The sequence below is a fragment of the Chrysemys picta genome, chromosome 5, assembly GCF_011386835.1.
Source record: "Chrysemys picta bellii isolate R12L10 chromosome 5, ASM1138683v2, whole genome shotgun sequence".
Classification (NCBI taxonomy): domain Eukaryota; kingdom Metazoa; phylum Chordata; order Testudines; family Emydidae; genus Chrysemys; species Chrysemys picta.
Window position 1 is genome coordinate 16781903 of NC_088795.1, and position 14314 is coordinate 16796216.

The window sequence follows — 14314 nt, forward strand, 5'->3', positions numbered from 1 at the left end:
ATTTTTCTGTGACAGTTCAAGGAGACACAATCGTAGTCTTCAACCATGATGACTATGTTCACAAGGCCAGTAGACAACTGTTTCTCACCACCCACTATAAAGAACTCAAAACATACCCCACACCACAATTTACCCAGGAATTTAAGGATATCAAAATTCTTCCTTAAACAACTCCAAAGAGAAACTCTACAACTTCATCCCCCACAAAACCAACCCAGGGTTTTACATCAGGGGTGGACAAACTTTTTGGTCCGAGGGCCGCATCTGGGAATAGAAATTGTATGGCGGGCCATGAATGTTCCCAAAATTAGGATTGGGGTGTGGGAGGGGGGTGAGGGCTGTGGTTGGGGGTGCGGGCTCTGGGGTGGGCCAGAAATGAGTTCACAGTGTGGGAGGGGGCTCCGGGCTGGGGCAGGGGTGGAGTGAGGGCTCCGGCTGGGGGTGCAGGCTCTTGGGTGGGACTGGGTATGAGGAGTTTGGGGCGTAGGAGGGTGCTCTGCGCTGGGACCAAGGGATTTGGAGGGTGGGAGGGGGATCAGGGTTGGGGTGCAGGCGCTGGCTGGGGGTGCAGGCTCTGGGGTGGGGCTGGAGATGAGGGGTTTGGGGTGCAGGAGAGTGCTCTGGGCTGGGATCGAGGGGTTTGGAGGGTGGGAGGGGGATCAGGGCTGGGGCAGGGGGTTGGGGCATGGAGAGCGGCTCCTAGAAGCAGAGGCATGTCCCTTCTCTGGCTCCTATGCGGAGGCGCGGCCAGGGGACTCAGCACTCTGCCCTGTTCGCAGGAACTGCCCCTGCAGCTCCCATTGGCTGCAGTTCCCGGCCAATGGGAGCTGTGGGGGCAGCGTGCAGAGCAGAGCCCCCTGGCTGCGCCTACACATAGGAGCCGGAGCAGGGCCATGCTGCTGCTTCTGGGAGCCGTGTGGAGCGGCCCCCGACCCTGCTCCCCAGCTGGAGTGGGCCAAGCCCTGTCCCGATTTTATAGGGACAGTCCCGATTTTTGGGTCTTTTTCTTGTATAGGCTTCTATTGCTCCCCATCCCGTGTCCTGATTTTTCACATTTGCTGTCTGGTCACCCTAGCCTCAGACCCCGCTCCCCAGCAGGAGCTCGAGGGCTGGCTTAAAATGGCTGGCGGGCCAGATGTGGCCTGCGGGCCGTAGTTTGCCCACCCCTGTTCTACATGCTTCCCAAGGTATACAAACAAGGGAACTCAGGCAGACCCAACATATCTGCCCATGGCACTCTTACCGAAGTGGTTTGAGGATGGTCTCATAGAAACCATCCTCAAACCACTCATCATACAAAGGGCCAGCTTCCTCCAGAATCTCTGCAACATTAACAATCTTCCTCAGAACATCATCTTTGCCACATGGCTGCCACTTCACTATACGCCATCATCCTTCACAATGACAGCATTGTTGTCTGCCTCAAATATTTACAAGACAATGGACAACCTACAGATATCCACCCAAAACACATCATCAAACTCATCCATTTAATCCTCACTCATCACAATTTTATATTCAACAGCAAACACTTAGTCCAAACCATGGGAACAGCCATGAGTATTAGGATGGCTCCTCATTATGCCAACCGCTTCATGGGCCACCTTGAAAAAGAATTTCTGGACAAATGCACCACGAAACCAATGATATACCTGAGCTACAACAGACATCCTCCAGACTCCATCATAGATTTCCACCATAACTTCAATACAGAATACAGAAATAAAACTCCCTCCAACTGCACATCCCTAATTGTCCCCTACCACGCCACACTGGAATCCATGTGAGGTATCAAACAACTAAAACCCATACCAGATGGGGACTACATCCTGAAAGAAATCTTCCCTGAACCCCCTATTCTGGACTTCAAACAGCCCCCCCCCCAACCTCTCCAAGCTCATTATCAGAAGCAAGCTTCCCATAGACCAAGAAACACCAACTCAGAGCTGCACCAGACCCTGCCAGAACAACAGATGCAAAACCTGTACACATCTCCACTGCTATAACAATCAATACCCCCGACAACGCACCTTTCAAGATACATGCCTACTACACATGCCTGTCATGTGGCGTACCCCATCCCGTGCACTAAATGCCCCAATGACCACTATGTAGGTGAAGCCAGACAATCTCTACAATCACACAGAAAAATGATAAAAGATAAAACCACCATATCACCTGTGGGTGAACACTTTTCATAAAGAGATCACTCTGTATCTGACCTCTTTTTCCTCATTCTCAAAGGAAACCTGTACAACATCTTCAAAAAATGAACCTTGGAGCTCAATAAGACTGAACAGAAACACTGAATTTATGGCTTATTACAACAATCTATAACCCACTTAACCACCCTCCCACACAAACACACATCTTTTTTTCTCCCTCCCCACCCCCCAGGACTGAAGAGGTATTAATGGGACACCTCACCTTGAATGGCCCCTCGAAATATGCATTAACTACCTATGCTAAACTATCCACCTTGTGTTTAGCTGTGACACTTTGAGTACATTTCCCAGACCTGAAGTAGAGTTCTGTGTAAGCTTGAAAGCTTGTCTTTCAGGACAGAAGCTGGGCCAATAAAAGATATTACCTCACCCACCTTGTCTCTCTAATGTAAGGACATGGCTGTCAAACCAAAAACTATTGAAGTGTCAGTATTTGATAAGAAAGTTCACTGAGTGTTCAGAACTCAGTGCTATTGTAGCACTAGGCCCTAAAACTACACCCTGGTCAGACTGGCAGAGACCCTGGGGGTATTTCACCTTCCTCTGCAGCTTTAAACTAGAGTAAATGGTGAATTCTCTGTAACTTGAAGTCCTTAAACCATGATTTGAGGTTTCAGTAACTCAGCCAGAGGGTAGGGGTCTATTATAGGAGTGGGTAGGTAAGGTTCTGTGGCCTGCAATGTGCAGGAGGTCAGAGTAGATGACCACGTTGGTCCCTTCTGACCTTAACATCTATGAGTCTAAAGAACATGACCCAAAGATATCCTCCTGGAGATGTCTTGGGACAATCCTGTGAAGGGTGGGACAGGGGAAGGATTTTTCCCATTAGAGAAGGGCCATTGGCTCTGCTCTTGGAAACCGTAGAACATGGGAGATCCGCAGAAGGCTGAGGTCCCGTACCTCCATGCCAGTTTTGAGGCCCTCTCGTCCTCACAACCTGCTTCCGGTTAGTAGTGGGAACAACTGCAACCTCAGTGCTTCAGTAACAGCCTTGGAGCATTTGGGAAGAGGGATAATATTTCACTGCCCCAACCCCAAGGAGACCTCCCCTGTGACAAATCTGGGTAGACGGAATACAGTGCCAGGTTGGAAGAAATTGCCACCTCATCAAAATCCACCAGTCTCAAACTCCTGCCATGCATGTGTGGGGGGGGGGAGGGGGAGGGGAATTGAAGCACCATTGCTGACTGCTGCTAGAAGGATAAAGAATGTTCATTATTCAGATGAAAGTAGATGTAATATAGACAGGCTGACAATTTCATTTTTTGCAAGGGATTAATAAGAGAATAAAGGATTTGCAACTTGAGAGTCCATAATGGACTACAAATATCAATTTTAGTGCTAGTGCTTTTAAAATAGTCCTTGATTTCAGAAAAACATCTGCACACCATTATAGCCTCAACTTTCAAATAATAGAGGAAAAGCTTTTATGAAAGATTTTATAGAAATAGGGCATTCGGGTAAGAGCCAAAACGAGAGACACCAGTCTTCCTATCCTGGTTCATCTGTGCTTAGGTTTCTGTCAAAGCAGCAACTGCTTTAAAGAACACAGTTACTTCACCGCTATTAAACAGACCTTTTCTGTGTCTTACAATATACCACTGGGAAAGATATCCCAAACCTATGTCTCATCTAGTATATAAACTCTTGTACTTAATCCATTCTATACAGCAACTGTGCTGCTCTACTACTTGCTTTCAAGAAACATATATGAAAAATAATCTATATTTCCCAACAAGAGTTTGGTGACAGTTATAGGTCATATGTCCAAATTAGCCATTTACGTTTTTTTACTTACCACTTTGCAACAAAGAGGCCAGAACCACCATAAAAGACCAATAGCCACCAAAAGTAACAGCACAAGAATGGCAATAAGGGCAGCTATACCATTCGACTATGGAGAAACAAGAAGGGAAAAGACAGTCACTGGATGATGTTAACAATTTCTATCTCATTAATAAATGTTTTTCGTCTCTTCCTCCCGCCCCCCCCCAAAACAGTTACATCTTGATTCACATACAGAGGGTTCCTACTTGCCGGATCCTCTTTCTGCGGATCTTACTCAGACAAAACTCTTTATGAAACCTTTAGTATCAGGCCCGCTCTGAGCCACATTCACCCCTAGTTAGCTCCTCTGACACCTTGTATGTTTAGTTCCCTCCCCTTCTGGGAACCGACGAATGTACCTGGTAAACCAGGATGCTTTAAAGAAGCTGTATGATAAAATGAATGATGTGTATCAACTACAAAACAGGGCAGAAGGGAGATTAAAAGGTAACGTATATGTTCTCCAGTGCCTTATGTATTCTTGGTTTTGGAGAAACTCAGAGGCATAGGCTATTTTAAAGGACTGGACACAGCATCAATATAGAATATGACAGGCCACAAAACTTTGAACTGTAAAACAAAGAACATTGAAATCATGTACCTGTGCCATTTTATGGACCTGTGTTCCAGACCAGTGTGTGCCATCACTGCACAAATCACACTTGGAAAATAATGGGCCCAATTCTCTTCTCATTTACTCCAGTGTAAGTCAGGAGTAACTCCACAAAGTCAATGGAGTTATACTGATGTGAAACTGGCACAAGTGAGAGGAGAATCAGGCTTAATATGGAGGGGGAAAAGGTCACTGGCACAGGTACACCAGGCATCCAGTGGCTAATGACTTTAAAGGATTACATTAAGAGCTGCCTAAGGAAAGCTGTTTGCCAGATCATCAATTCAGTCTGCAACCATTGATAGGAAAGAGAATAGGAAGTAGAGTCCCAGGAGGAGTGTATAGGTAGGGCCCTACCAAATTCACGGTCCATTTTGGCCAATTTCATGGTCATAGGATCTTAAAAATCATACATTTCATGATTTTAGCTATTTAAATCTGAAATTTCGCAGGGTTGTGATTGTAGGGGTCCTGACCCAAAAAGGAGCTGTGGGGGGGTCACAAAGTTATTGTACGGGGGTTTGCGGTACTGCTACCCTTACTTCTGCACTGGTACTGGGGGCAGTGCTGCCTTCAGAGCTGGGAAGCTGGACAGCGGCGGCTGCTGGCTGGGAGCCCAGCTCTGAAGGCAGAGCCACCGCCAGCAGCAATGCAGAAGTGAGGGTGATATGGTATGGTGTTGCCACCCTTACTTCTGCGCTGCTGCTGGCAGGGTGCTGACTTCACAGCTGGGTACCCAGCCAACAGATACTGCTCTCTGGCCACCCAGCTTTGATGGCAGCACAGAAGTAAGGGTGGCAATATTGCAACCCCCCTAAAATAACCTTGCAACCCCCTTGCAACTCCTTTTGGGTCAGGATCCCCAGTTTGAGAAATGCTGGTCTCCCCCTGTGAAATCTGTCTAGTATAGGGTAAAAGCACAGAAAAGACCAGATTTCACAGGGGGAGACCAGATTTCATGGTCCATGCCGTGTTTTTCATGCCCATGAATTTGGTAGGGTCCTATGTATACGGCTCCTATACCATGGTGTTTGGTATTCTAAAAATAAAGATTTAATTATAGTCCTGAAGTCTGAATGCTCATCTTGCCCTGCAGGGAAAAAAAAACATAAGAACTACCGGACTGGATGTAACCGGTGGTCTATCAAGTTCAGTATCATGTCTCCGACAGTGGCAAATACCAGTTGCTGCAGAGGAAGATGCAAAGGAACCTAGCGTAGACAGTTATGGGATAACAAGAAGTTTCCGTCTAACCCAACGGGACATGTGGAATTTTAAGGAGCCATGACTGTTGGTTCAATAAAAGGTACTACCTCACCCCCTTGTCTCTCTCAATAGACAGATACTCCACTGAAACCTTTAAACTCAGATAGTCTCACAAGGTCATACAAGTCACACAAAGTCACTGCTTTGGCTCATGCATGCTAGCAAAGATGGCCGAAGGCTAAATGGTGCCACTTAGGCCTAGGCTAATTGGGCCATGAGGCTCTTAAAGAGCCACACTCTCAGAGGCACACAGAGAGGGATTACGCTTAGCTTATTTCAAGTTAACTGTCAGCCCATTTTGCCGCTTTTGTCGGTATGTTTTTTATGAGGAGTGTGAAGGATGACTCTCAAAGACTTAGACTGCACCTCTAACCTTATTTTTAAGGGAGGACGTGGAGAACAGAAGTGGCTAAAAGCCCCAAACCCACATCCTCTGTGCGCTCTTTTTCTAAACCCTGGGTATAGTGTGCTCCACAGCATGCTGATTTGGAACAACATTAAGGGGAAATCAGTGATGTGCTTTGTGTGAATGAGACCTGTTCACATTTCATAGGGGGACCGCTTGATTCTCCTCTCACGCCAGAGTAAAGTAGGAGTCATTGTACTGAAGTCATGCTGGTGTAAATAAGAGGAGAATCAAGCCCTACTCAAATGATGACTAATAATGTGTAAATGTTAGGTGACCATTTAAGATGGTATCATAAGTAAATAATGGCCATGCCTCGCTGCAACACCTTTTCTGTTTGTTTTCTCTGCCGCAACTTCAGTTTGCTGTTGAAGGCTGTAACTTTTGTACCAGGTTAGCCATCAGCTGCTCTGCCATTAGAATTAGCTCAGTGTTCGAGCAGTGACCCATTTCTATGCAGTTGCCCATCTGCTACTATGGAAACAACAGTTCTCCTTGTATGGCCCTTCCTTCACTGCACAATGCATGACATGAGGGTTTACAAAGAAAAAAGATGAGCAGAAGTAGTGCTGGATTTCCTGTCAGTTCACGTCTGTAGTTATTCTGCTTCCTGCTGCTTGAAAACTTTTAACCACAGAGAAACAAAATGGGTTACGGTTTTGCCATGAACGGAACAGAGGAATAAAATGATTTAGTAGGATTTGTTTTGCGTTGATGCTGTATTTTTTTAAGTTTGTTTGCACTGTCAGCGTGTAGATTTATATGTGGTCATGGTAAATTCATAGTTTCAGCATATAGTGGCCCTCTCACCCCTCTGAAAGGATGAAGAAAAAGGGAAGAGAAGTATATCCGGTGTCATGACAAAGCATCCCCCTGTATCCTTATGTCATTAATTCAAGATGTTGCAGCATCATCCATTGATACATCATCATGACATCAGGTGGAAATAGGCTACAAACCTTATAATGGATTCATCTAAGTGTCTCAGTGTGATTTAGGTTTGGTGAGCTGCCCAATTCTAGCGTCATTCAGACTCCTTCCACCAAATCCTAAAACCTGAGTTGGTGCTGACATCAACCCCACAAAACTATCCATAGTCGCAATTTTAAAAGGGTTGAAAAAAAATAAGCTTGGCTTCTCCAGGTTAACTCCCTGTGAACAACAGTCTGTTGGTGGAAAACCACGCAAAATGATAGGTTAAAAAGGGGGGTGATTGGAAGTACAGAGTGACCAAGTTCCTGGGGAACTCATCTATATTTTGCACGACACGAATATTATTTATATTCCTTTTCTCTCCCTTTAACAAACACAAATGGTCAATTCTGCCCTTTGAGTGCTCACAACTCCTACAGATTTCAATAGGAACTGGGCATGTCCACACACAATGAACAGCAGAATGCATGGTCTCATATATTTACCGACCTGAAAGTAAAGCCACAGTACAGGCATGCTTTAAAAAGGGCAAACATTTCATGCAAGTATTTGATCCTTTCACAAAAGCCTCCGAAACCCCCTATTCTATATGAAAGCTATCTACAATATAAATACCACTATATCAGGAGATCTGGTTCCAGCTTGGTTTTCCCCTGACCTAATTATAACATTGTTATAATTTGTAGTGTAGATGAGACCAGGTCCATAACCAATCTTCCATAACTGGGCTAAAGTCTTGAGTTCCATCTATACAACCTCAGGCTTTACAGCACCACTATGGACCCATCTACACTGTAAAATGGAACCAAGTTGTAACTGGGTCAGTGGACAATTGTATCCTAACTAGCTCCTCTGATACAACTATACTTGTAGTGAAGGCAGGTCCCGAAAGGGTGAGGAAAGTCATCCAAAGGCCTCAGAGTTGCAGCAGCAGACTGTAGTAAACAATATGTTGTAATATGTTTAGCATATAATAATGCAAAGCTATAGGAAAAACATATGCACCGTACATACTGAAAACATACATTCCTTAGCTGACAAGCTAGAGAATGCTGAGAGGCAGCAAAGAGACTGCCCAGAGGGGAAGGGAGATTTCCCCGGCTTTCCCCTCTACAAATAGCTCTCTGACTGGGTCTGTCTTCAGCAGTTTCTGAAGTAGTTAGCAAACCAGAAGCAATGGTGATGGAAAAGGAGGGAAGCTCTTTATAGACAGTCTATGTTGGGTGTTGAGGATAACCAGTTAATCATGCATTAGTGTAAAAGATGTTTTATATGTTATCTGAAGATTGAGCATAATGCATATGGTAACATTCCTTTTGCACGGAATCCTGCAGAGACTTAGTGTTGCCAGGTGTCCGGTCAAAAAGGGGATCTGGCAGTATCCAGTCATCACAGCTGACCGGACACTAAAAGTCCAGTTACCAGAGTAACCGTGATCAGCCTCCCTGCTGAGAGGGCAGGAAGAGCAGCAGCTACTCAGCTGCTGCTGCTGATGGAGAAAACTGGCTGGCTCCCAGACCTGGCTCCAGCCTCTCCAGTGGAGAGGTAGGTATCGGCACAGCCGCTGCCAGGGGCGGGACGAGGGGGGCGGATCCTGTCTGCTCCACCCTCCACCCCACTGCGCCCCAATTTTCCCACTCCGGGGACTGATCCCCACCCATTACTGCCCCTCTGCTGCCCGTTACTGCCTCTGACTCACACACACACACACACAGAGAGCATGCCCCCCCCAATGCCTCTTACCTCCTCTCCCCACCACGCACCCCACTGCTGCCAGTTAGTGGTCCCCCAACTCTAGCGCCCCCTCTCTGCCATTTAGTGTCCTAGCACAGCGTGCCCCATCAGTTCCAGTTAGTTCTCCCCCCATGCCCCATCAATGCCAGTTACTGCTCCCTCCGTACCCCCTACACCTCCTCAATGACACTTACTGCTCTCCCAAAACCCTAGTGCCCCCCCACCTCATTCCCCCTCCATGCAAGTTAGTGCCTCTACAATCCCCGAACCCCTCACTGCCAGTTACTGCCCACTCACATCTTTGGGCAAGGCTACATTTTTGTGAGTTCTCAAGAGTGGGGATTAGTACATTTCTATTCAAACAATATTCCCAGATGCTTATTCTAGTGGCAATTTTAAAAATAAGTCGGATTTAAAATAAAATACTGTCTTAACCAGCCAAAAGTCACTTGCCAGCTTTTCAAAGAACTATTTAGACACCTAAAAAGACTTAATTTCTACAAAACAAATCTTACTGTGCATAATATGCCAGAAGCCCCCCCGCCCCAAAAAAGGTACCAAATTTAGAGATTCTAAAACAGAAACAAGTTGATTAGGACTATGGAAAATGGGACGGCTAACTAGCAGCAGCTTGGCAAATGGTTTGCTGCATTTTATAGCAGAATTACAAATGCTGCCAGGTTTGTTTGGCATTATCTTGGGATATGTTTTAGCAAGGCATTCTTGTTTATACAGCTGAAACTTTCCTTTTCTAAGTTTGTGGAACTTCTCATTCACCCTCACCACAAGAAAAAACTCACATTTCTGTACCATTTGGTATCTAATAACTCATAGAAAAGAGGTGGGATGGGGTTTTAACCAAGTTATAAGAAGATTTTTAAACTTTGTTTTTTATATTAGTGGTGGTGGTACTTCTCACTTAATGTAGATGCACTTAAACCTGTTTAACTCTCACTTAAATTAGCTTAGTTTAATTTAGTAATTTACTAATACATGCTAAACAAGGATTAAATGGGTTTAAGTGCATCTACATTAGGGGGGTATCACCTATTTAACTATACAGACTTCAAATTAATTTAGTTAAGACTGTACAACTTTTCTAATATAGACAAGCCTTAAGTATTAGGACACAATTGCAAATAGATGCATATTGGGCAAATGTCAATATTTATTTGTACAATACCACACTGAATCTGTTCATTGGGGTATGTCTTCACTACCCGCTGGATTGGCGGGCAGAGATTGATCCAGCGGGGATCAATTTATCGCCTCTAGTCTAGACACGATAAATCGATCCCCGAGCGCTGTCCCGTCGACTCCTGTACTCCACCGCCGCAAGCGGCGAAGGCAGAGTCGATGGGGGAGCAGCAGCAGTCAACTCACTGCGGTGAAGACACCATGGTAAGTTGATCTAAGTATGTCAACTTCAGCTATGTTATTCACGTAGCTGAAGTTGCGTAACTTAGATTGGTTCCTCTCCCAGTGTAGACCAGGGCTAGGTTTGCTTCATTTGAGCGTGCAATCAGTTCTCTTTTAAAAATAAAAAAGTCCCTAAGCAGGTGTGTGTGTGGAAAGCCTACCCACAGAACAGGTGAGACATTTAATGAATGCTCCTAAGGCTAGAGGGTTTCTCCACATGATTTTTCTCTGGAGTTTTGTTGTAGAAAGAAATCAAGTATGAGAAAAACGTTTTCCAAAAGACAAAGAACAAACACTTCTTTTAAACCTCTCATGCTGTTCTAAGTCTCATCTAAGAATCAGCACTATCTTGCTCAATCATACCAGCTTCCTAGGAGTGGAGAGTGAGCAGAGGGCAGGGCCTCGACGGGAAGAGGCGGGGCAGGAGTTGGGGCCTTGGGGAAAGAGCAGGGATCAGGGGGCATGGACTCCTGGAAGAGGCGGGGCAGGGGCGGGGCCTAGGGGAAGAGGCAAGGCAGGGGTGTCCGGTTTTCAGCAATTAGAAAGTTGGCAACCCTATGTAGATTGGAATGCTAACTAGTATAGTTGTCTGCCACTTTAATGGGAAATAATAAATGAGTCATTTCACATACTATAACTGCAGAAAAATCTGCCAAATACCAATCGTTTCATTAAGCACATCCAATCAGCGAAGCTTACCTGTGTGCACAGAAATTAAATGAAGAACATAAAACATGCGTTTCGCAACAGTTAATGATTTAGAAGATATATGCACCTGTGCTTAGGTACGGTTTCACAGCTATTCCTTTTCACACATTATTAATAGGTTAATGCAGCTCTGCTCTGATTAGAGATTCTCCCTCCCAAAAAGTTACGCAAGCATAAAACGGTAAGTCTCACAATTTCAACGTCTACATGAAATGATGTCAATCGTTGACTTACACATTCTGAAGCTGTAATTATTAATGAGCTGGAGATCAAAGACTGTCCTTCATTCAAACTCACCAAAACTTCTAGTGTCCTGGAAATTAAAAAAAAGGCAAACAAATATACATGAGCATATACACATTAAGTAGGAATCTTGCACTAGTCAGATTCCGTTAAAATAGAACAGGAAGTGTGGTAGACCAGGAGAATGGGAAACAAGAGGTGGACATCTCTAAAGCTTACATGTTGTATTACTGTTTATAGAGTCCTGACCCCTTACAATTTGCCAGTATTTTTAGCCATTCAATTAGGATATAGATTTAGCTGTCTAACTCTAGTAATCAAAGTTTGGTAATTGGCACTTCAACTTTTGTGTCTCAGTTTACCCAACAGTAAAATGGGCATATTAATAATTAGCTACCTCACAGGAGTTAATATTTGAAGTCAAGTTTGATATCCTTGGTAAAAAGACCTATCTAATTATAAAATATTAACTCATCCTCGATCATACTTTTTTAGGGTTTTATTTTTACACATAGTAATAAAAATAACACTGTAAACCCTGTTCAATAAAAATATATCTAGTCTGCAACCAGCAGGCTAACAATGCTGGCTGTTTACAAGTGGCCAAGACGGTCTATAATAGCACATCAATATGAAAGTTATACAAATATTAAGTGCTTTAGATTTTTCAAATTAATCCTAGAAGAAAAAGATATATGGTGAATATTAAACAGAAAAGACTCAAACTTCTCTGTCTTTGTTTCATGATTCAGAAAGCTCACAATATGCAGAGTATGTTTTGAAATATAGATCTCCTTGAACTAAAATGATTAATCATTTATACCGCCCTTCATAGATATCATAATTTTTATTCTGGCACAAGCATTTTAGTCAATATTAAATTTGAAACTCTTAACTAATTTGTCTCAGCTGGTTTCTGTTTCAGATTTTAGTAAAAAGGTATTAAGTTGCTTCTACCGCTCAATTTTTTTTTTTTTTTAATGGTCTGTGCTGTGAAAGAAAAATCCCCAATATCTTTCTTTATATTACGCATCATTCTAAATAGATGGGAGTGAAAAGTCTGCATAATTTTTTTTCTTGTCCCCTTCCAATTTTCTACACTTTTAGTTATAAATAAAATAAATTAAATATATAAATAATAATAGTTCTGCACTTTGCCCCTATACATCACAGTTCTAGACAAGTCTAGGGAAAAAAACTACTGAAATACTCAGTTCTTATAGTATTTCTGATCCAAACCAGAGAAAACACTAGGAGTTTCATGAGAGAGCCTTTGAGGATTTCAATATCACACATGAATTTGGTTAAGATTTGGATAAATGTATAGAGCCAAAACCCTGACTTATCAATTAAGCATGTGATTAAATTTAAGCACAAAAGTGAAATCCTGGCTCCCTGAAGTAAACAGCAAAACATCCATAGACCTCAGAGGGACACGATATCACCCTAAGCATTCTGCTGAGTAGGCATATGCTTAAAGTTAAGCATTTGTTTAGTGCTTTGTTGAAACTGGCCCACATTCCTGACAGATGATCAGAGAAACTCCGGATGTTTATCTGAACTAACCCCCTGAACCTTTTGAAGTTTGCCCATCCTAAATGCCAGCTATGACATTCAAATACAAGGCCAAATTTTGCTCTCCACTACGCTGATCCAAAGCCCACTTGAAGTTAATGTGAGTCTTTCCGTTGACTTCAATGACTTGGATCAGGTCCTTTTACGGCCTTGTAATCCTAGTGGGGTTGCACAGATGTAACTGAGAGAAGAATTCAACCTATAAGTGCTCATATGTACCCTCAACACAGGGAAGCCCTTTTTGACTTGTGAATTTTTAACTGAGCACAAACGCAAAGAGAAAAGATTATCCGTCCATAACACCGTGTTTCATTTTTTCCCTTTTGCTTTGTTTGCCTATTTAAAGCACGAGTTACGCAGTGACGTGCTATAAAACATACAGACTCCAGGCCAAATTTTGCTTATTTACACACCCATGAAACGGCATTAATTACTGTTATGTTTCATGAGTGTAACAGACAGACAATTTGCCTCTTCAACATTTACTGAACTTTTTGGTAGTAGTAATTAAAATAATTACTAATTCATGAATGCTTTTCCCTTTTACAGTGTATACCGTCCGTTGGTCTCAAAGCATTTCCCAAGCATTAATGAAGTAAATCTCACAATGCCCTAAATTCTACTCAAAGCTGTGGTGTGTGACCTTGGGTGAGCCATTTTCACCTTTCAGCATCAGTTTATCCACCATCAATAAAACAGGGATAACAACAGTTACCATACCTACCTCACCGGGGAGGTTGTGCAGATTAATTAGTTCATTTTCGTACAGCATTTTGATTACATATAGCACTATATAAGTACTGTTAGTCTTACTATTTTTGGAGGGGGGGGGCGGAATGAAGTACATCTTAATTTATTTTGGCACATCAGCTGAGTCTCTAGTGACAGTTTTATCAATGACAACATTTTAATAAGAGGGAGCCCAATCAACCTAACTCAGGATCAGAGTCCAGTCAGCAGAGATCAAGTCAACATCCCCAGTCTTCAGGAGTGAGTCAATCTGTTTCACTCATCACCCTAAGATTGACTTTGGCTTCTTACACAGACATTTACAAAACTGAGGGGACTTCTATTGAAATGAGATGGTGGCTGACTTCTGACTAGCTAAGACATTGGGCTATAATATTATGAGGTGAACTTGATGCCCACACTAATGTTTGAAGTGTTCACCATCTATTTCAAATAGTGACATATCTAAATGAGAAGTTTATGTTAGGCCTGTTGTGAAATTTTGATTGGTTGGTTTTTAAATATAATAGACATCCACAACAGAATAGAATGGGTCCAGGAATCTTCAAGTAGTCAAGCTATTGGACTGGTTTAATACTCTAATATAAGGTGACATCCTGGCTCTACTGAAGTCAT

The 14314-nt window shown here is 43.3% G+C and overlaps 1 protein-coding gene across 2 annotated transcripts in view; it reads right to left on the reverse strand.

Annotated features, from left to right (window-relative positions):
- ANTXR2 (ANTXR cell adhesion molecule 2) overlaps positions 1-14314 on the reverse strand; it is a 180692-nt gene that overhangs the window by 92999 nt on the left and 73379 nt on the right. The window contains exons 11-12 of one of the 2 annotated variants that reach the window (XM_005292098.5): positions 11366-11444; positions 4024-4119 (exon numbers count right to left, since the gene is read on the reverse strand). In XM_005292098.5, coding sequence (XP_005292155.2) covers positions 4024-4119; positions 11366-11444 — 175 coding nt within the window. The remainder of the gene's footprint in view (positions 1-4023; positions 4120-11365; positions 11445-14314) is intronic. The other variant, XM_005292099.5, reaches the window with a different exon arrangement.